The sequence below is a fragment of the Procambarus clarkii genome, chromosome 91 (genome assembly GCF_040958095.1).
Source record: "Procambarus clarkii isolate CNS0578487 chromosome 91, FALCON_Pclarkii_2.0, whole genome shotgun sequence".
Taxonomy (NCBI): domain Eukaryota; kingdom Metazoa; phylum Arthropoda; class Malacostraca; order Decapoda; family Cambaridae; genus Procambarus; species Procambarus clarkii.
In genome coordinates this window covers 13,072,490-13,095,560 of record NC_091240.1, presented here as the reverse complement: position 1 = coordinate 13,095,560, position 23,071 = coordinate 13,072,490, and the positions used below count along the sequence as shown (strand labels likewise).

At 43.0% G+C, this 23,071-nt stretch overlaps 2 protein-coding genes across 5 annotated transcripts in view; both read left to right on the top strand.

Moving 5' to 3' along the window:
* hob (bridge-like lipid transfer protein family member hobbit) overlaps positions 1–13,581 on the top strand; it is a 118,498-nt gene extending 104,917 nt beyond the window's left edge. The window contains exons 46-48 of the mRNA XM_045768139.2: positions 3,163–3,375; positions 5,234–5,335; positions 9,994–13,581. Coding sequence (XP_045624095.1) covers positions 3,163–3,375; positions 5,234–5,335; positions 9,994–10,044 — 366 coding nt within the window. The 3' untranslated portion in view covers positions 10,045–13,581. The remainder of the gene's footprint in view (positions 1–3,162; positions 3,376–5,233; positions 5,336–9,993) is intronic.
* Positions 13,582–15,795: 2,214 nt separating this feature from the next.
* The window catches only part of LOC123774034 (methylthioribulose-1-phosphate dehydratase), a 36,708-nt gene continuing 29,432 nt past the window's right edge, over positions 15,796–23,071 (top strand). For 2 of the 4 annotated variants that reach the window (XM_045768145.2, XM_045768144.2), the window contains exons 1-2: positions 16,589–17,341; positions 18,652–18,957. In XM_045768145.2, coding sequence (XP_045624101.1) covers positions 18,663–18,957 — 295 coding nt within the window. In that variant the 5' untranslated portion in view covers positions 16,589–17,341; positions 18,652–18,662. Of the gene's footprint in view, positions 16,012–16,588; positions 17,342–18,651; positions 18,958–23,071 lie in introns of those variants that run through there. The other 2 variants (XM_069318799.1, XM_045768146.2) reach the window with 2 other exon arrangements.

Below are 23,071 nucleotides of genomic sequence, written 5' to 3'. Positions count from 1 at the left end.
GAGCCAGAATCTGGCCCCCCTCACAGAGGCATGAGGAGCAATGGCCCATAGAAATGCATATGTGATTTGCAGCATTCTATATCTGCTATCGACCAGGACAGGCACCCAGAAAGGTAAGCGCCACAAAACAAACCCCTATTCTGATTAACAACAAAAATCGAAAAACGAGTGGACAGAACTCCCCAAGAAAAACGAACAAACAAACATGACGTCTGTCTTCTTCTGTCTTCTAGTTTTGGCATTTTTAATGCCTCTAACCTCTCCTTGTAGCTCTTGTCCTTCAGTTCTGGGAGCCACTTAGTGGCATGTCTTTGCACCTTTTCCAGTTTGTTGATGTGCTTCTTAACATATGGGCACCATACAACCACTGCATATTCCAGCTTTGGTTTAACAAAAGTCGTGAACAATTTCTTTAGTATTTCTCCATCCATCTATTTAAAAACAATTCTGAAGGTATAAACATGTGTCGGTGTTCAGCGCACTTTCTCCCGGGTTATACACTGCTCTCGCTCATCTTCTCTCTCCAGTCATCGCCTCCTGGTTATTGGGGTCATTCTGGGTTATATGTGGGACCACATCTAGTTATTTCTCTACTTATGGGTGTGGGGGGGGGGCTTGGTGTGGCGCCTGCTCCACCTCTCCACTTCTCCTCTGCACCTGATCTCCTGCATGAGCATCTCTGGACATGCTTCACTAGCAATGCTCCCAGACTATTACACGGCTACGCTGTGTCATGACCCGATAGTGCTTCTGCTCTACATTGGAGATTATATGGTCTGGTGACTTTGTCAGCTGGGACACTGGACACTTCTTCATTGCCCGTCGTTCAGTGCCTGGCTGCACCCTTACATGTTCCAAACCATAATAATGTCTGACCCACTTAGCAGTTGGGTCGGCCCATATGTTGCATTTCCGCAGTTGTCCCCCAGGTTGACATCGGCGAGCACCTGATTTTCACGTTCAACATTCCCCCTTTAACTTGATGCCCCTATGGCGCGGTGGTACGACACTGCCTTAGCCTAACTTAGCCTAACCTAACCTGCCATTTCCTAAACTTTGTCTTTTTGGTTTAATGAGTTATCAAGATGTTTTCCACAATATTCTTGGGGCGTTCCCCAATTTTGCCTTGGGCGGCCATTGTGGGGGCGCAGAGTGTGGGTTGAACCAGTTGACATTCTGGTCGGTTTTTAACATGGGGTTCGACCATATGTACGTTACATATACACACACATATATGCTTTATATATGTATGGCGTGTATATACGCCTTCTGTACCCCTTCCCTTCTTCCTATGGGTTGGAAGTTATGTTTCCTGCTCTGGGTTTTGGCACTCATGTAGGATTTGCTTCTCTCATTAGCACTTGAGTTTGGGCGAATGTCTTGGTCTTTCCTCGCTAGATGTCTGTGTATATGGTTCATGTACCTTCTGTGGCCAATTGCTTATACTCTTGTCCATGGCTTCCAGTGCTTGGACTGTCTTTCAGGTCTTTTTGTTGCATTTTTACATCTTCCTACCTCTCTCCTACACATTGTTGTGTTTCTTGGTAGATGTATATTGGCTATTCTCATGCTTGTGCTACATTGGGATATGTTCTTGTTCAGTTTCCTGATGTAGAATAGGCCCAGTGTTCTGGTATAGCTCTGAGTTCTTCCTCTTCTCCTTCTGCCACTACCAGCTAATATGTTGCAATGTCTACTGGTGTGTGGCTTCCGATCACCCACTGCAGACCATACAGTTCCTTTTCGTTGGGGCAGGGGGTGCTTGGCTTCTGGCCCTGGCTACGGCTTTTCTTTGTGTTCCTTTCCGGACAGTGTGTTTTTGTTTTAGTGCAAAACATGTCTTGTCCCTCGGTTTTCGGTCTGTTATGACCATTTCCCTGGGGGTTCTGTCAGGGAGGTTGTGCTTTGCCTTTCTGTGGTGTTTCTCTGCCGGGAAATGTGGTGGTTTGGGCTCCCCCTGGTTTGATTCCGGGTTCCTTTGGGTTTTTTGGTTTCGTTCCGGAGGTTTCTTCTTCTTGGGCCCCCTTTGTGGGTTCAGGGGGCTTTGTTTCCTCGTGTGTGACCTGGTTCTGCCTTCTGGAGTTCCGGGGTCTTCCTGCCTTGCAGACTGATCTTTTTGGGTCTTGGCACATGTTGTGGTCGTGCTGGGACTTTGAGGTTTTGTTGTCGAGGTGGGCCTTTTAATGCAGTTTTGTGCCTTCTTTGCCTGGCTGGCGTGGTGCTCTCTGCCCACTGGTCGTTCCATCTAGTTTCCTGACAGCCTTGGTTCGGGCACTGCTTACTTGGTGTCGGCAACCAGGGGTTTTTCTCACGGCTCCGCCTCTTTCAGATGCCCGGTCCGGTCCGTTACGTGGCTGGTTTGGTCTTCTCCTCGAGTCTTAGCATTTGGTGCTTTTGACTCGAGTCTATCACCATTTGGAGGATGGTCGAGGACCGGGCCACAGGGACACTAAGCCCTGAAATCATCTCAAGATAACCTCAAAATTTGTTTGGTGATCAGGTGGCTTTGTTGATGGTATCCTACTTGCGTGCTTCGTCTCAACAGGTGGTATGTGGTTTCCTGGCGGTCCTTCCTCTTTCTTTTTGTCTCTTTGTAGGATCACTGCGCTTTTTCTTGGGGGTGATCTTGTCCTTTCTCTCGTGGTTGTTCAGTACCATCATCTTAAGCCACATACTGTCGCCTTGCCTCGTGCATCGCTGGCTGAGCCACTAAGGCTTGCTTTTGGTTTTGATGTTTCTTCTGCACCATTTTGCAAGCTGTCTCGGGCGTATTTTCACCTCCGGCCGGCTCATGTACCACCTGAGCCGTCCTGGTCTTGGCCTGGGGGCTCTCTTCTCTTCTCTTCTCTTCTCTTCTCTTCTCTTCCCCTCGCTTTGTTGTGGCTCCTTCGGTTCAGGATTGATTCTCGTAGGTTTCTGTTCCTTTGGTTTCTGGTGTCCGGTTTGTTCGTTTGAATCCGTCTCTTCTTTTTTGGCAAGGTTGGGCTGGCTGTACATCCGTATCAGCTGGATAGCTCCAGGGAGCCTCTGGGTCTCACCCAGAAAATGGCGTTTCATTACATTCATTGCCGTTTTTTTATTTAATTATAAAAATGTACATATAATTTTATTCATTATTATTTAATGGTTTACCTAATTCCAAGCTTTTCTTTCATCACACAGCAACGTGCAGAACAGAACAAATTGTTTGTTTACATCAAGATTCCGGAACTGCCAGTGCGTGTGAGCTATAAGGGCAAAAAAGAAAAGAACTTGGAAGATGTATCTAACTTCAGATTGGTTGTTCCTACCCTTGAGTACCATAACGTCACATGGACCTGGTTGGACTTTCTCATGGCTATGAAGCAGGACTCCAAGTCAGCTTTGTTATCACAGGTCTCGGCACCATTTCTTATCGTAATTTGTATTCTTAACTTTACACATTTTGTTTTGTCATATACCTGTTATTGTACTATTTCCAGATAGCTGTCTTTTCATAATAGTGTGAAACATGACTTAGAAGCTCAACTTAAAATTTCCCATTTCCGTCAGTCATGCAAGGTGAGATTGAGGAACAATTTTATCCCAAATCAGTCCTTTGCTCTATATTGTGGCACATGGACTTTATAATTCTTCATCTGGAAAGACCTGAGAACAGTATGAATCCATCAACACTTTTGCGGCCTGATGAATGTCGTCCTTTCTTCTTGGCTTTTTCAGGACCATCATTTGATACCTAATACTGTCGCCTCGTATTGTGCGGCACTGGCGGAGCTGCTCAAGCTAGCGTTCGGGGTGGACGTCACATCCGCCTCGTTTCGTAAGCTTTTCCGTGCTATGTTTCACCTCTGGCCTGCTCATGCGCCTCCTGAGCCATCCTTGTCCTTGGACGGGGTGCTCTCATATCTTTCCACTCCTCGGTTTGTGGTGGCCCCTTCGATTCCAGATTATTTTTCCAAGGCTTTGTTTTTGTTGGCATTGGCCTCTGGGGGCCGGGCAGGGGAGCTTCATGCTCTCCTCCGGTGCAGGTGTTTCCGCTCTTTTGGTCCTGGGGGGTAGGTTTGTCCGTTTGCAGCCTTCTCCATCTTTTCTGGCGAAGAACAAGACGGCTGCTTTCCGGAGGGGTCCATGCTTGGTTGGTTCGGCCGGGGGTGCATCATGTGTTGTGTCCAGTTGCAGCACTTCGCCGTTACCTGCGTGCTTCAGCTGGGGGGGCTGGGGATGCGCTTTGGGTTGATCTGGTTTCCCTCGTTCCTTGTTCCAGGGCTCGGGTCTCCCAGGTTGTCCGCAGGGTTATTAAGTCTAGCCAGCCTGCGGTCTATCCTTGTGCCCATGACGTTAGGAAGTTTGCAGCTTTGGCTGCCGTGTTTGGTAACATGTCTTGGGCTCATATTCGGGCGCGTGGATTTTGGAAGTCAAACAGGGTCCTGGTCGCCTGTTATTTGGTGAATGTACCTGCTCCTCGGTGTTCTTGTGTTGCTTTGGGTCGCAGGTTGCAGCCAGTTGTCTCGACTCCACATTGAGGAGTTTCTGGCCACCGCCTCCCGGGTAAGTCCCTAATTCCTTCTTTTTGGGTATGTAGCTCCAGGGAGCCGTAGGGGCTCCCCACAGAAAACCAGCGTTGAATGTAATGAAATGCCATTTTCTGGGTGAGCCCTGGAGGCTCCCTGGCTACCCTCCCTCCCATCCGGTCGGTGGGGTTTTTCGCGTTGGTTGAAGCCTAGTTTCCAAACTGAAGGCTAGCCGGCATGGTGAGGTCCAGGCCCCCCCCCTTCCCCCACCAAGGGAGGGCTGCGCGGACGACCAGCGCGGCAGTAAATTGACTGTTTGATTGTTCTTTAGGATTGTATGGAGTTTTCTACCTCTGTTCGGTTTTGGTTGTAGTTTTTACCATGTGGGGCTTGTTTTGTTATGCCTACCTTTCTGGGTGCCTAACCCCGGTTCGATGGCAGATAAGGAAAACCCCCAACCATATGGGGTTTTCCAGGGCCATTGCTCCCTGAAACCTCTCTGAAGGGGCCAGGTTCTGGCGCTGGTCCCTGGTAGGTCTGAACTCCATAGCTAGTATCCTGGTCCAATATAACATACATTAGCCCGATAAGCTCCAGGGAGCCTCCGGGGTTCACCCAGAAAATGGCGTTTCATTACATTCAACGCTGGTTTTTTGTCTGACATAAAAGTGTACATTATATATGAAAACATGCCAGTCTAAATAGCCAGACAAAACATATTTATTAAATTATTTATTCAACAGGCCATCAAGCACAAATTGAATTTGTCACACTTCCGAGCAGACGATGCCTCTATGCCAAATGAAGAAGAAAAAGCCCGTCTACTACTTGGTAGTAAGTTAATGGTGAGTTTCGATAAGCCTTACTCTATGCTACTTTATTTGTAATTTTCAGGTATTTATGAATGTATTTATTTCATACTTATATTCAGCTATTAAAGAATTGGTGTGAACTCACTAGTGTCAACTTACCTGGATCTTACCTAGTGACGGTTCTGGAAGATCTACTCCTCAAGCCTAGCCTGGGCCCAGGCTTGACTTGAGAACTTGGTCCAACAGGCTGTTGCTTGGAATAGTCTGCAGGCCCACATATCCATTACAGCCTAGATGGTCTGGTGGTACTTGCAGAAAATTTTTCAATTTTCTTGAAGACTTTCACTTTTGTTCCAGCAATATTTCTTATACAGTGGAACCTCAGTTTTCATGTGCCCCTGTTTTAGTATTTTTCAGGTTACGAACCCAATTTCGTAATAAAATTTGTATCGAGTTACGAGCTTGCCTCGAGTAACGTAATTTGTTGACACGCGTATGGGCAACCGTGCTTCAGTTTACTAGTGGCTCCCACTTAGTGACAATTGTATTTGAATTCTTTGTAAATAATTATATTGTTTTTCATTTTTTGGGGGTCTTGAAAATAAACGTAATTATTATATATCACGCCATGGGTCCCAAAACAAGTCAGTGGTAAGGTTCAACCTAAGAAAACACAAGTGAAGATGACCATAGAGCAAAAACAAGAGATCATTCATAGTGAGACAATGTGATGTCTCACTACAGACAAGTGTTAAAATGTAGGGAAACACAAGTGTCTATAGACAGATTCTTAGTAAGACAAGCAAGCAGTGAGCCTTGTCACATCTGGGAGGGTTTGTAGTCATTTTCTGTCACGCCTGGGGTGTGTGGTCATGAATTTTAAATGGTGTCAAGGGGAGTAGATGATTTTACTTGAGCCAAGGGGAATTCAAGGAGTAGGGAAACCAGCCAAGAACATAAGACAACAATTTATATGTTTAAGACACACTATATAGCATATGGCAATAATTGTACTCCTTACAACTCAAGGTCAATCTGAAGGTAATAACTTGGTTAATAAAACTCCCAAATGGGCTCTGGACACTCTACGGCTCTTAGGGGGCATTATTTATGGAAACTTAAAGTTGTACAATGTCAACCATTATTTTTTGACTAGTTGTATATGAAAAGGGCTGCAATTGTTCTAAGTTTCAGTACTGTAGCCTAAATAGTAAGGGAGATTTTTATTTTTTTTTTTCTGTGGGGAGCCCCTACGGCGCCATGGAGCTTATCGGGCTAATGTATGTTATATTAGACCGGGACATTAGCTAAGGAGTTCAGACCTACCAGGGACCAGCGCCAGAACCTGGCCCCTTCAGAGAGGTTTCAGGGAGCAATGGTCCTGGAAAACCCTCTTGTGGTTGGGGTTTTTCCTTATCTGCCATCGACCGGGGTCAGGCACCCAGAAAGGTAGGCATGACAAAACAAACCCCACATGGTAAAAACCTAAAACAATAAAACAGACAGAGGTAGAAACTCCCCACAATCCCAAGGAAACAAACAAACAAGCAAACATCATAGTTTACTATAGTTAGTTTGCAGAGTTTGTGGCGGCCGCCTCCCGGGTTAGCCCCTTCTTTTCCTCTTCTTTGGGCATGAAGCTCCAGGGAGCCTCCGGGGCTCACCCAGAAAATGGCGTTTCATTACGTTCAACGCTGGTTTTTTAATAAAACTAATTATAATTTGTTTTTAATATATGCTATTGTAATAGCTGAGAGTCATAGACTTGATTTCATTTGACATTTTTCTTTGATAGTCGTTTTTAACCATTTTGGAGAATTTTTGACACACAATTCAATATTTTTTTCTCCCTTCCTATTTATGCTACGATGCTGAGACTTGGACCAGATGAAACCCTTTTCATATACAACTTGTCAAAAAAGTTTGATTTAAATCGAACGAGTTTTCATTTATTGCATATTTTGTGCAAATTTGAAAGTAACGCCCCCTTAGTCTCAAAACTGGAACTGGGCACACAGCCACCACATCTGTCAACCGGTGTCACACGCATATAAGCCACTAGGAAACCTGGACTCTCTCATAAAACAGCTCTCTAGACTGCCTGAGTACTCTAACATATCTTGCAACCCTGTTAAGATAAAACTATGGCTTATCTGACTGCACGGCCGGAGAAAACCCCTCAGTAAACAAGGTCTGGTCGTCAACATTCCACCTCTCGTCAGGTCAAAGATGGCATCCACCCCTCTTGCATCATCGTGCCTTAATACTCTAGTCTTTACATTTCCAATCAAACTCTTTACTGACTTCATTTAACATATTCCTCAAGCAGGTTTTCTGGGGGGGAGCCCCGTCAACTTCCCGGAGCTATCCAGACTGAATGGATATGTATAACTTTCTGGTATCAGTCAATGCATAGATCATAGATTTTGTTTTAGTTTTTCTTTTAATAAATTAATTAGCTAATAATTTGCATTTCCATTATTTCCATGTGTGTGTTATATTTATGTGGACTTGTCCTGATCACTTGGTCCCTACGAGGCAGAGTTGAATTGGGCGCCGATACTAACACCAAATCGGAAGTCATCTTTACCGTTAATTGTGAATTAATTCCACACTTAAGATCCGAGGTTATAAGCTACGAGTGGGGATCAAGCCCCAAGGTTGATTAATTAGCATGACCGATCCAGACCTTGATCATTGCTCAGTGTTACTGGTCTGGTGGTGGCGGCGGAGGCAACTCTAGGGTTTTGCTCAAAGCCTATGTCACGTCATACGGGTTGTAGAATCCTAAGTCGGTCAATCGTCTTAGGACTACGTGGCATGGAGTCGGCTTTAGTAAAAGTTTTGGAGTCCCTTGGTAGAGAATAAAAAGTAAGAATACGGGTAGAGGGAGTGTAGGAGGAAAGATCATTCGAGATCAGTCCTGGTCATTGAACAGAGTGCTCTCTTTTCTTTCTTCTCCTCATTTTGTTGTGGCCCCTTCGGTTCCGGATTGTTTTTCGAAGGCTCTTTTTCCTGTTGGCATTGGCCTCTGGGGATCGGGTGGGTGAGCTTCATGCTCACCTCTGGCGCAGAGGCTTCTGCTCCTTCGGTCGGGGTGATCGGTTTGTTCGTCTGCAGCCTTCTCCTTCTTTTCTGGCGAAAAATGAGACTGCTACATTCCGGAGGGGTCCCTGGGCTGTTGATGCTTGGTTGGTTCGGCCAGGGGTGCATCATGTTTTGTGTCCGGTTGCGGCTCTCCGCCGTTATTTGCGCGCCATGGCTTCTGTGTCTGTGGATGCGCTTTGGGTTGATCCGGTTTCCCTTCTTCACTGTTTGAGGGTGCGGATCTCCCAGGTTGTCCACAGGGTTATTAAGGCTAGCTAGCCTGCGGTCTATCTCCGTGCCCATAACGTTCACAAGTTCCCGGCTCTTGCCACTGTCTTTGGCAATATGTCCTTGGCTGACATTCGAGCGCGGGGGATTTTGGCAGTCGAACAGGGTCCTGGCTGCTCGTTATCTAGTAAAGGTCGCTTTGGGTCGGGGGATGCAGCCAGTTGTCTCAACTTTGGGTTGAGGAGTGAGCAGCAACCGCCTCCTGGGTAAGTCCCTATTCTTTTCCTCTGTGGGTAGTTAGCTCCGGGGAAGCTGTAGGGGCTCCCCCCAGAAAACCAGTGTTGAATGTAATGAAACGCCATTTTCTGGGTGAGTCCCGGAGGCTCCCTGGCATCCCTCCCTCCCTCCCTCTGGTCGTCTTTTTTTCGTGTATTTTGACATCCAGCCTCAGAACTGGGGTGTGGATCGCCGGCGCGGTAGGTCTGGGGCTCCCCCTTCCCCCTCCCGGGGAGGGGGAGAGGCTGTGCAGACAGCGACGCGACAACGGGTGACATCATTCTAGTATGCTCGTTTTTGTTTGTGGAGTTCTATCCACTCATTCGGCTTTTGGTTGCAATTTTCACTAGAATAGGAGTTTGGTTTGGAACACCTATCTTTCTGGGTGCCTAACCCGATCAATGTCAGACATAAAATGCTTCCAATTACAAGGGGGGTTTCTATAGGCTATTGCTCCCCTTGCCTCTCTAGAGGGGGGCCAGGTTCTGACTCGTGGTCTCCGGTAGGCCCATAAGAACTCCATACACATGACTGATGCCACAGTCTGACATTAGCATATCAGCCTAGTAAGCTCCGGGGAGCCTCCGGGACTGGCCCAGAAAATGGCATTTCATTACATTCAAAGCTGGTTTTTTGGCAAAAGCGAGTCTTGACTCACTTTTTGGCCAAGTGTGTCGTTATTGTTGTATAGGTGGTTCTCCTTCCTCCCCGGTGCATGTCCATTGACTCTTCTCCGTGGTTAGTTAGCTTTAGGGAGCCACATGGGGTGGCTTCCTCCCAGAAACCCAGCGTTGAATGTAATGAAACTCGAATTTCTGTGTGAGATGGGCTCCTTGACACTCTCCCTCTCTCCCCTTTCTAAATTAGTTTTTGGAAGCTGTGGGTTGCTACCTTGTGATTGTTATGCTGAAGTATGATGGGGGTGGTGGTTCCATGTAAAGCTGCTACACTATGTAGTGCGGTAGATATGATTAATAGATGGGTGTTTTTTTTAATATCTTCAATCTGTCATTTCATGTATTGCTTCCCTATTTCATTTTAGCTAGTGCTTCCCACCCCAACAGTAAAATAATAATATTAATCTTTATTTTTTTTAACAGCCTCCAGAATCCAAAGGCACAAAGAAGAGCCTTTTTAAATTCAACAGATAGCCAAGCAGGTGTTTTAATTTGTAAAGGTGACCAAGTGGATATGTAAAGGAAATCTTAAATGTAATAATAAATATATATTGCATTGTATTGTGCAATAACTCCCATTTCATTGTGATAAGAGTATTATATTGCTTATTTTATGGCCTTGAAATGTAGACAGTATTACCATTGCTCACAATCATATTTAGCTCATTGTTTCTTGTATTATCACTATTTTGCAATAATAGTATCTGTAACCTAACACTGTGTGAGATAAATCAACAAGTTCTTTCTCGAATGTTCCAAGACACTATGTTATGTTATTATATAAATTAAGTAATATTTTTACACTAGTTACCAACCATTTAATAGATTCTTCACCCATTCTTCATCCAGATTCATATTAATTTCATGTTTTAATTTATCATGCATTTAGAGTTGTCTTATAGATTTCATATAAATCTACTAATTAAATAATTTTATTAAATATTAAGATAAAGATTTCATTAAAAGTTTAAAAAGGCTTTGTCATGTTTTTTATAAATATTAGAGCTGTATATTGTTTAGCTCCTGCACTGTGCCAGCCAACATATTAAGGGGTGTGGTGGTGGTGCACCAGCCCACATGTGATCATGTTAGTATATCATAAGATTCGAAACTCCAATTAATACAAGTGGCTCACATATGATTCCTCAGGCCTCCAGTAACCATCCCCCATATTGAAAAAAATCCAGAGCCCCTCACTTTTCTTCTATGGCCCTAGTAACATGGTCTGTCCTGTCTTGAGTATTGGTCGGTGCTCACTTCCCCTTTCACACCAGCAGAGATCTCTGAATTAGAGAGAATACAGAAAACATATACGGCATGCATGGAAACGATAAGGCATCTAAATTATTGGGACCGTATCAAAGCTCTCAACATATACTCTTTGGAAAGGAGTCGAGAAAGGTATCAAATAATATATACATGGAAGATACTTGAAGGCCTGGTCCCAGATTTGCACAGTAGAATAACACCATACTGAAGCAAAAGACACGGAAGGAAATGCAGAATAGAACCAATGAAGAGTAGAGGTGCCATAGTCACAATCAGAGAACACTTAACATCAGAGGTCCACAGCTGTTCAATACCCTCCCAGCAAGTATTAGAAATATTGCTGGAACAAAGGTGAATGTATTCAAGAGGCACTTATATAAGTTCTTGCAAGAAGTTCCGGAGCAACCGGGCTGTAGTGGATATGTGGGCCTGCATGCTGCTCCAAGCAACAGCCTGTTGGACCAAGTTACCACAAGTCGAGCCTGGCCTCAGGCCGGATTAGGGGAGTAGAAGAACTCCCAGAAGCCTCTTCAGGTATGCTCCAGGTATGCCTATGTTACTAAGGCCTTAGGAACATGCAGAGCAGCAATACTTTGAGCCACTTAAACTTTAACAGCAGCAAATTAGTGGTTACCATTATAAAGTGGGGCCTCGATTAATGACTAATCCGTTCCGGCACCGAGCTCGTCATGTGGAAAACTTGCCTTGCGAAACAACAACATAGATGTCGTCGTATGTGTCGGAAAACAAGCGGGAATGCTCGTTAATCGAGCGAAAGCTCGTCAGTCGAGACATTTTCTGCGAGTGGCGCCGCTCGTAACTGGAGCCGCTCGTCACTCGAGGTTCCACTGTATATTTCAGGCAAAATGTGTGCTAAGTCCTGTTATAAGATTTAGGCTTATATATAGGCCTATATATATTATTATGAATAAATACATGGTGTGCATATATTTATATACATACACAGTATCTGTATAGTGACACCTTGGATTACGAATGCCCCTCTTTACAAACTTTTCGGGTTATGAGCCCAATTTCTTCGTAAAATCCGAATCGAGTTACGACTTTGCCTTGGATAACGTAGTTTGTTGATACGCATATGGCCGACCTAGCGTGTGGTGGCACAGTGACCGCGCCTCAGTTTACCAGTGCCTCCCGCCTAGTGACAATCACGCCTGAATTCTTTGTAAAGAATTTCAGTGTTTTTTGGATTTTTGGGTATTTGAACATATAAGTAATTATTATATATATCGCCATGGGTCCCAAGAAAGTCAGTGGTAAGGTTCAACTTAAGAACATAGTTGTGAGTAGAGGCAGTAGAGGATGTCCCTTCCTCATTAAGAAAATGTGTGAAGTATGGGAAGAACTGCAAAGTTTTGTTGAAAAAATTACCTAGATAAAGCTGTAGCAGGCCATTGCATTGACCTTTTAAATGACAATGTGATGTCTCACTACAAACATGTGTTAAATGTAGGGAAAAACAAGTGTCTTTGACAGATTCTTAGTAAGACAGCAAGCAGTGAGCCACAACCAGGTCCTCGTGGTACTCCTGCAAAACGTAGGGGAGAGAGTACCCCAAGAGAAGTCCTCACTGCCTGATGGTATATTGTAAGGGGACAAATATAGAACTACTAACACTTCTTCTCCTCCCCACCTCCTCACTCTCTTCCTTATGCCAACAAGAGTCATCAATAAAGATTATGTACAAGCAATAACTTGTACATAATTTAGTACTAAAGATTTGGGTAAATTAGGCATAAAATTTACTTTGAAGTTAATATTTTTGGGAGTGTGGAATAGATTAATTCAATTTACATTATTTCTAATGGGAAAATTCACTTTGATTTACGAATTTTGGGGTTACGAACCGTCTTGGGGAACGGATTAAATTCGTAAGCTGAGGTACTACTGTATATATATGTATATTTTCAAAGTTATACATAATGAACACCATCTTTGACACATAGATACAACTTATTAGAGCCAAAAAACTAAATAAATAATGAGGGCAGTAATCAGAGGCAATGTATCGGAATGGAGAAATGTCACAAGTGGAGTACCACAGGGTTCAGTTCTTGCACCAGTGATGTTTATTGTCTACATAAATGATCTACCAGTTGGTATACAGAATTATATGAACATGTTTGCTGATGATGCTAAGATAATAGGAAGGATAAGAAATTTAGATGATTGTCATGCCCTTCAAGAAGACCTGGACAAAATAAGTATATGGAGCACCACTTGGCAAATGGAATTTAATGTTAATAAATGTCATGTTATGGAATGTGGAATAGGAGAACATAGACCCCACAACCTATATATTATGTGAGAAATCTTTAAAGAATTCTGATGAAGAAAGAGATCTAGGGGTGGTTCTAGATAGAAAACTATCACCTGAGGACCACATAAAGAATATTGTGCAAGGAGCCTATGCTATGCTTTCTAACTTCAAAATTGCTTTTAAATACATGGATGGCGATATACTAAAGAAATTGTTCATGATTTTTGTTAGGCCAAGTACTGTATAATTATTAAGATCACTTAACATGTATTCCTGCACACGCACACCATAGGCTGCAACTCGCAGTTGAAACTTCTAGCAACTGCAGCTTACTAGCAGCTGCAAAGTTGCAAATAATTTTCCAGCAGCTTCAGTTACAAATTACAAGCAACTGCAGTTGCAACTTTGACATGCAACTTGCAGTTGGAAATATTTTATAATTAATAAAAAGATATATTGCCTATGATGTTTGATTTCACCCAATGCACAGAATAGATGAACTTGCCGTTGCCTCCCTGAAATCCAACAACTCTATTCTTATCCTTCCTTCCGACAAAGGCAATTTGGTGGTTGTCTTTGACCATGTGTTGTCTTTGACCATGTTTGACCATTCAAACTAAGCTTGAATGTAGAAGTCGGAGGCCCATTATATTGAAAATAAACGGTAAAAATATAGAGTTAATATATATAAATATTTAGGCATATATGTTGGATATACTGTACAGTACCCATGAGAGTTTGGAAGCTGAGATGAACAGACTGTTGGGTCAATGTAGGAAGAGATTACAACCTCTGAAGGCCCTTCCCATGCTACGAATGATATACTTGAGTACTGTAAGATCTCTTATTGATTATGCTGCACCTGTCATTCCTTGTTTTGGTAAAGGTAGGATGGGCAAGTTGGAGAAGGTACAAAATGAAGCCATGATAATTATCTTAGGATGCCCAAGAAATGCTATGATAGAGATAATGAGGATGGAGTTGAATCTGCAGAGTATTGGGGATAGAATTGTAGAGATAAATGTAGCCTCTGCCATTAGATTAATGAGAGGTGGGGGAGCTAATGAATTAATCCTCTCGGTTCAAAAGGTGGGAAGTAGTGAACAGTGTATGATGAAGAGGAGAGTATATATGAATAACTTATTTACTAATGTTATAAAGTATGATGTTATTACAGAGTGTATTGTTGTGCCCAAGAGAAAATTCACACCACCATGGGAGGATTGTAATGTAGATGTAGTAATTACTCCCTTGCAAAAGAAAAAAAGTATGTATGAAATAGGAGAGCTGAGGGCAACATGTGATTGTATAATTAGAAAACTGCCTACAGAAAACACACTACATGTATATTGTGATGGGTCAGTAGCTAGAGATGGGAAGGCAGAATGTGGAGTCTTGATCAGGGAGTACACTGACATCGGCACTGTAGATACTGTTATTGGACGCCGCTTAACTGACAATGTCTCTTCAACGCAGGCTGAACTCCAAGGTGTATTAGCAGGATTACAGGAAGTAGTCAAATGTGGTAAAAATGCTTGCTTCTTTATTGACAGCAAAGGAGCGTTAGAGTCTTTAAATAGCAGACGCCCAGTATATCAGAATATTGTGATAGAGTGTAGAGAGAATGTTAAGAGACTAGAAAAAACTGGGTATAAAGTAAGATTCATGTGGATCCCTTCACATGTGGGAATGCTGTTGAATGAGGTAGTTGATGAGATAGCGAAGAGAGCCATGGAAAAAACTCTTGTTGATGTTGCATGTCAGTTAACCTTGAAACAAATAAAAAAGAGAATCAAGGTGACCCAAGAGGGTGAAGAAATGATAGAGAATGGCAATGGTGGACAGTAGTAACACACTTAAGAATTATTTAATAATAAATACAAATTCATCCTTCACTTATGGTAAAGGAAAGTCTTCTTGGAAGGATTCAATTTACATGAGATTAAGATTAGGATACAAATATATCTGGCAATACGGTGTTGATGTCAGTGAAAAAGATAAGGAGTGTAAATTATGTAGTATGCCGCACGCCCACACCTTAGAACATTATGTATTAGAGTGTCAACTTCTTGATAACTATAGAAATAAGGAAATAAATAGTGTACCACATCAAATTGTTTGGATGTGTGATAATGGTATGATAGACAGTATACTTAGGAGCTACAAGAATTTTGCCCCAAGAGTGTAACAATTATATGCTGTACTTACTATATTAACCTGCAATGTTAAATGGGATTCTTGTAATGTTATTTGTCTATTTGTACTCAGAGCATTTGTGCGCCCCTTGAGGGACTTAAAGTAGAGTGGGGTAGAAATAGCCTAAGCTACTCTATCCCTTTGAGATGTATTTATTGCTTATCTCAATAAACATACTTGAACTTGAACTTGAATCTGACCAAACCTCCTGCGGTAAGTGGCCCAGTCAATCAGGCTGTTGGATGCGGCTGTGATTTGTACACATTATATTATAAAAAATCATAAATAATCATCACTGAGTTTCTTAACACTAATAGCTCAAATTAGACCAACTTGCATTTTAATTAGCCCCAAAAATCGCAAGTAGCGAAATTCAATATTTGGGAGCGCGGGGCTCTCAAAAGTTGCCCAATTGACTATTTGTAGCCCAATGTGGCAAGCCTGTCAGGACCGATCATGTCAGGACATGTATTTATTGCTTATCACAATAAACATATTTGAACTTGAACTTGACCGATCCCACGATCGTCGTCGCCCCTAAATCAACAACATTTGAACCACCCTTGTCAATGCTTAAATATGAGTCTGCAATATGCAAAAACGAAGTTGTCGATACAGACGATGATCTTGATAATCTTCCACTGTGAAGTCGTGGAAAGACTCCACACCCATTATGCTTCATACAGTAAATATTGGTAAGTTATCCAATTGTCATATTTGTTTCATTATACTTTTTTTCTATCCACTGTATACCCCCTCCCCAAAAATAAATTTAAAACCACAGGTTTGAAGTATAGAACTTTTATACACTCGCACCCACCATAGGACTCGAACATTGGGCATCAAGATGACAGGTACGCACTTGTATCCACTACACCATACTTCAGAGCCCTTTAAAACTCACACCCCAGAAGTGACTCGAACCCATACTGCCAGGAGCACTCTGCATTTGGCGTACACGACACCTTAACCACTCGACAAACACGATTTATTATAGTTGCCCGAAACGCTATGCGTACTAGTGGCTTTAGGTATTGTATGTACTACCTCTATATATAAATCCAACATTATGTTTGTAAATCAACTATATGTATGTACTTTCCTGAATAAAATTTACTTTACTTACTATATATATGCAGAGATAATATTAATAAAACAATTAAAATCGTGTAGTGTACTTTAAATATCAAAATATATTACTTTGAAACCCGTATCAGTCACTAAAAAAAAAATTGGGCTACTATTTTTACCAATTGGCTACTTTTAGAGCGTCAGGTCGCTACTGTCATCAGTTGTGAGGTGAGGGCCGTGGTGGGCAGCACGTAGGGTTGGCTAGCCTGGCGGGTGTAAACACTGGAGGACGGTCTACACCTTGTTGCTGGGGCTCCACCACCACCTGTCTCCTGCCCTACGGTCTACACCTTGTTGCTGGGGCTCCACCACCACCTGTCTCCTGACCTACTGTCATCACCTTGTTGCTGGGGCTCCACCACCACCTGTCTCCTGCCCTACGGTCATCACCTTGTTGCTGGGGCTCCACCACCACCTGTCTCCTGACCTACGGTCATCACCTTGTTGCTGGGGCTCCACCACCACCTGTCTCCTGCCCTACGGTCTGCACCTTGTTGCTGGGGCTCCACCACCACCTGTCTCCTGCCCTACGGTCATCACCTTGTTGCTGGGGCTCCACCACCTGTCTCCTGACCTACGGTCATCACCTTGTTGCTGGGGCTCCACCACCACCTGTCTCCTGCCCTACGGTCATCACCTTGTTGCTGGGGCTCCACCACCTGTCTCCTGACCTACGGTCATCACCTTGTTGCTGGGGCTCCACCACCACCTGTCTCCTGCCGTACGGTCATCACCTTGTTGCTGGGGCTCCACCACCACCTGTCTCCTGCCCTACGGTCATCACCTTGTTGCTGGGGCTCCACCACCTGTCTCCTGACCTACGGTCATCACCTTGTTGCTGGGGCTCCACCACCACCTGTCTCCTGCCCTACACCTCCCAACAACTACACACAAGTATAACTTCACTATCTAAACTTTTGAAGAATTTGCCGTAAACGTAGTGTTGATACATAAATTTTTAGGTTTTATATAGAAATTAATAAATAGTTTATTCAGGTAAAAGTACATACAAACAAGGTAAGATACAAAACATTGATGGATTTATAGATGGAGCTAGTACATACAATGCCTAAAGCCACTATTACGCAAAGCGTTTCGGGCAGAAAAAACACTAAGACTAAAACTTAATACTAATTGAGATTAAAGTATAAATTGTGGTGAGGGTGTTAGTTAGGTAGTGCTTCGTTTTTATCTTAAACTGGTTGAGAGAGGTCTTTAACATGGTTGGGAAGGTCATTCCACATTCTTGGTCCCTTGATTTGTAGAGCATTTCTAGTTTGATTAAGTCATACTCTCACCTCCTTCACCCAAATTGCTCCTCCCACCATAATCCTTTTGCTGTTATTACACTAATACACACATTATATATATATAAGTATCTACATTTGTGTTCACCATAGAGAACCACTGAGCTTGTATGGTGAATGCAGACAATAACAGGTGACCACACAGTCGGTAAACGATCTCCCTCCATCCCTCAGCATCACTCCTTCCACAGCACTAATTATTACAACAATCCTGCTATTATCACAACCCTGGTTATTTATATCACAGTCAGGGGTCATCTGTAATATTGTCATCGCTAAATAATAGCAATTATATATTTATTTTGACATTTTTCGGTGATGCTGTGGTTACAAGCTGAACAGCAATGCTGTTTGCTCATGCTGCATGCACCAGCCTTGGTTGCTCCAGCAGTACTGTGCCTCTCACACCTGAAAATATTGCCCACAATTTAAAAAAAAAAGGGTGTCTGTTTACAAGAGCTCTGAGGAAGCTAATGTGAACCCGCCAAACACACACCGAAACTACGACGTTGGTACAACGTTCGAACAAGTTTTAACACCTCCTAACCAGTTATAACAACCAATATAGCAAGTTGTAACAACGTTCTAATACGTCATAAACACGTTAAGCCAAGATGTGACAACTTTATTACAAGTTGTAACAAGCGGAAAATAGAGACAGTTTCGGTTTGTGTTTCCAGGGAACCCCGTGTAGCCGCGGGCCATTTTTTTCAGGGCACAACAGGAGTCACATTTAGCATGTGTGCACTGCAAGGGTTAATGGCATGCTATACTTTATTTGTGTAAGGTTATCATTGAATTTTTATTACAAAATTTGTTGCATAACATTAGCAACTGTAATACAAATAACTACAAGTGAATATACTGTATTGATATTTCAATTAATTCCATTTACAGGTCTGTGAAACATGTCTGAAGAAGATAACTCTGAGGTTCTTCACTTTAAAGAAGAGGAGTGGGAAGAGGAGGTGATTCCTCCTAAAAGAAGAAGAGGACGGCCAAAGAAGTCATCAACCAAATCTGAGGATACTGGATCTGAAGCACCTGAGACAGATTCAGCACCTTTAAGAAGTAAGAGGGAACGAAAGAAAAAAGCTCTTTACTTTGACAATGATTCTGGTAGTGAGGATGAAGTTATGTACCATATTCCAGCCAAAAAACGGAAGAGGCCTGGCCGACAGAAGGGACACACTCTAGATAGTGGTAGGTTTTTATGAACAGAATAGGAGATAGAGATCTTGTAGTAAGTGGTTATGCTTTATTGTTGTCACTGATATAGGATAAGAGGGCTAACAAAAATTTAATTAATTCTCAAGCTGTTAGGCCATTTTAATGATTTAAAGTAATATATATAATGTACAACAATGTATGTATATTTTTAGGAAATTTTGTACTGATTGACTTGTAAATTTATCATGCTATTATTTAACTGTAATTCATAGCCATTATTTTATTCACTACTTCAAGTTTTTTTTAGGTAAACATGAAGCTGTTGCAATACTATTTTTGTTAAAGGTACATCCTAGGACACTAACAAAAAATCAGTCAGTTTAAATTTCCATTTTTCAATATTATCATTCTAATGGCATGTTTCAGTATGTTAAAAATAATATTTATTCCGATCTTTTATGCTTGCTGCTTCCTGTGTTTATATCTTAACATGCTAGGGGTATAATATCCTTTGCTCCCCACAGGTGCATGTAATTTTGAAAAAAAAAAAAAAAATTCTTCCTAACCTGTTAACACTTTGGCGTACCCCGCGCGCCACCCCTCAACTGTGCGATTTGGGTCCCAGGGTTTCACGGGAGCACGCGTAAATTCTGAAAAGTGTATACTCTCTTCAACTTTGTCACCTTAATTCTCGTCCTACGAGATTAAATTTGGCATCATTGTGTTCGCAATAGAATTTTCTACAGCACTAAATGCATATAAACTCCAAAAGCCCGGCTAATTACCCGCAGCAAACAGAGAAAGTGCGAACGAGTTACCCAGGAGCGCGCAAACGCGATAAAATGTTTTCACTATTTTTACTCTGGTCACCTCAATTTTTGTCCTAGGTCTTTCATTTTGGTCTCAATGGGTTTGCAATAGAATTCTCTAAAGGAACATTAGCATATAAAATAAAAAACCTGGTCACGCTCCAACCGCCGACGAGTTGAAGACGGGCCACGCGTTAACTGTGAGGGAGCGCTCGGACGCCTTCCAGCTACACTCCCAATTCCCGCCCTTTTCACGCCTTTCTTTCGCAATTTTCTTCCTGGAGGGGCCTTGTTCATGATCACTATCCATCGTGGAGTAAGCGTAGATAGTTTCTAAAGCCGCAGTAAGAAATCTAGCCACGGAAAATAGCCGAAATTTTCACACGTTTGAGATGCGAGGGGAGGCGACACCGGTCACAACAGTGGAGCGAAAACAATGGGCCGACGGGGTGTGCCAAGCCGCCTGCGGGCCTCGATTGTTTCATCATGGATGAAACACAAATGTAAGGATGTAACCTAACACAAATTTTTTCAATATTTCTTATGTTTCTTTTTACTGTCGAAAATATTTCTTATGTTTCTTTTTACTGTCGATGGTAATTGAAAAATCAATTCTCCAAAATTCATTTTTATTTCAAGTCTGACGCAACGCTTGAACGCATTTCGTAATAACTTATTACATTTTCAAAGATTTTAGTTTACACACACACACAACTGTAACCTGAAAACACTAAACAGAGTTTTACTTATGCTAAACACTTGTTGTTGTTGTTGTTAAAGCTTTAGCTACTCAGGACGAAGTGTCCATGTAGCACGGGCTATGGTGAGTAATTGAGTTTGGTTATACATGATAACCTTTTCCCTGTGATATTTGGGTCTAAGTTTAAAATGGAGGAGAGGACTTCTCCTTTTTCCCTGCTTATTTATCGCTTCTGTTTTAGTGCACTGGTTTTAATCTTGTTTTATTAACATTATCTTGGTGGCGGATGTAGATGCAGAATGCTCACTAACCCTTGCACTGCTCACCTATTTTCGGCAAAAACGTCTTGGTGCAATTGTCAAGGACATATTTTTGTTATTTTTACAAATGTTCAGGTAAATTTAATGTCAAAATGTTTCCAAAGTCAACTATTTCCATTTCAAAACACAAATAGTAATGAAAACATTAAAAAACATTAAAATATAGCCAAATTAAAAAACAAAAAGCACAACTCTCTGAGCGCCTAAAGGCGCTTTGCGCAGTGCAGTGGCTAATGAGTCCCATTCCTCAACAGCTTTTCTAATCATTGTAGTCGCGGTGGAATGTGCATCTAATGCAGCTGCTGTCGTTGGATTAATGTTGAGTTTGATGCGCAGGGGTTCAGTAGCTTCACATTCCAGTAAGTAGTGCAATAGTGGCGCCTCTGCTTCAGTTTCACAGATGTGACACTCTTTAACTATTGGGTTCATTACCTCCCAGCAGCACTTGTAACCAAGTCTGAGTCTGTGTATGGCTACTGCAATGTCTCTGAATATCTTTTTGCCAGGCTTGAAAGAGGAGTAACCAGTGGCTTGTTCGTACCATATCGCAGTGGATCTTCCTTCCGCTACTTTGGCTCTGTGGAGACTTTTGATAGTTGAGAATATTTTCTTCTTGATTTGCTCCTTTATCTGTGAGAAACTTGGAGGTATTTGAACCTGTACAACAGGTAGAGCAGTGGCAGTTTTTGCTAGTGAGTCTGCCTTTTCATTACCATCTATGTCAATGTGACTTGGTATCCAATTTAGGGTGATTGGCAGCCCTCGATTATGGGCATCTTTTCCTATATGTTGAATTTCTGTGAGGAGTTGTATATTATCTCTGTGCTGACTGGATAACAATGCCTGGAGTGAAGATTTAAAGTCTGTATGAATGATGACATCATGTAAATTATTCTCAATTGTATAGTTTATTGCCTCCTTCAGGGCATATAATTCTGTTGCTAAACACTTAAACAGCTTGTCTTATATACTCACATTTGGATGAGGTGATTTGTTGCAACAGTTTTGGATGAGGTGAACAAACTTTTGACCAACACAAGACAAAACACGGAACATTGGGTATTAATTGGATAAATGAGAGAAAAGAATGGAAATAACTGCAAAGGGCCTATTGGCCCATACTTCCTTTTGATGCTTGTATATTGGTACGGATTCTTGAAGTGGGTAGAATATAGTTGTGCATTAATTGGCTGTTGATTTCTGGTGTTGACTTTTTGATGTGTAGTGCCTCGCAGATGTCAAGCCGCCTGCTATCGCTGTATCTATCGATGATTTCTGTGTTGTTTGTTAAGACTTCTCTGGTGATGGTCTGGTTGTGGGAAGAGATTATATGTTCCTTGATGGAGCCCTGTTGCTTTTGCATTGTTAATCGCCTGGAATGAGATGTTGTTGTCTTGCCTATATACTGAATTCTTTGGGGCTTACAGTCCCCATGTGGGCATTTGAAGGCATAGGCAATGTTAGTCTCCTTTAAGGCGTTCTGCTTTGTGTCTGGAGAGTTTTTCATGAGTAGGTTGGCCCAATTGTTCGACCAATTGATGGGGTGATGGGGAGGAGGCTGGCGCTGTTCGTTCACGCCTGGTCCCACATTTGTGGGCGTTTCGGGTCTTTCCTTCAGCCTGCGGTGGCGTTGGGTGGGCCCCATATCCTTCGGGGGATTCGGAACTGGCGGGGCAAGCCTCTTCCCCCTGTGCTCTGTCAGGTCGTCTTGGACTGGGTGCGCTTGGGCGTGGTCGAAACAACGACGTCCTTCAGATGGGTTTCCTGTCTGTTCCCAGTACCAAAATGGGACTTGTGCGGACCTGAGGTTCATTCTGGACTTGTCCCGTCTGAACCCCTGGATTCATTGCTCCTCCTTTCGGATGACTACATTGTCTCAGGTTCGGCTCCTGTTGGCGCCGGGCTCTTGGATGGTGTCCCTGGACCTTAGGGATGCTTATTGGCATGTCCCGATTCAACCGGGGTTCAGGGACTGGCTTGGCTTTGTTGTGGGGTGTCAGGGGTTACCGCTTTTGTTGTCTCCCGTTCAGGTTGAACCCGACACCTCGCGTGTTCACACACCTTACCCGGGTCGTTGTGGCCATTCTGCGTCTTTTAGGTGTTCGAGTGTTGGCCTACCTCGATGACTGGTTGGTTTGGGCTCCCAGCCAGTCCTCTTGTCAGCTAGCCAGAGATTTGGTTCTTTCCCAGCTCGCTGGGTTCGGGTTCTGGCTCTTGGTGATTTGGAGGAAGTCCCATTTGGTTCCCTCCCAGGTTCGGACCTGGCTGGGTCTTGTGTGGGACTCTCGGACCGCTTCCTTGTCTCTTCCTCCGGAGTC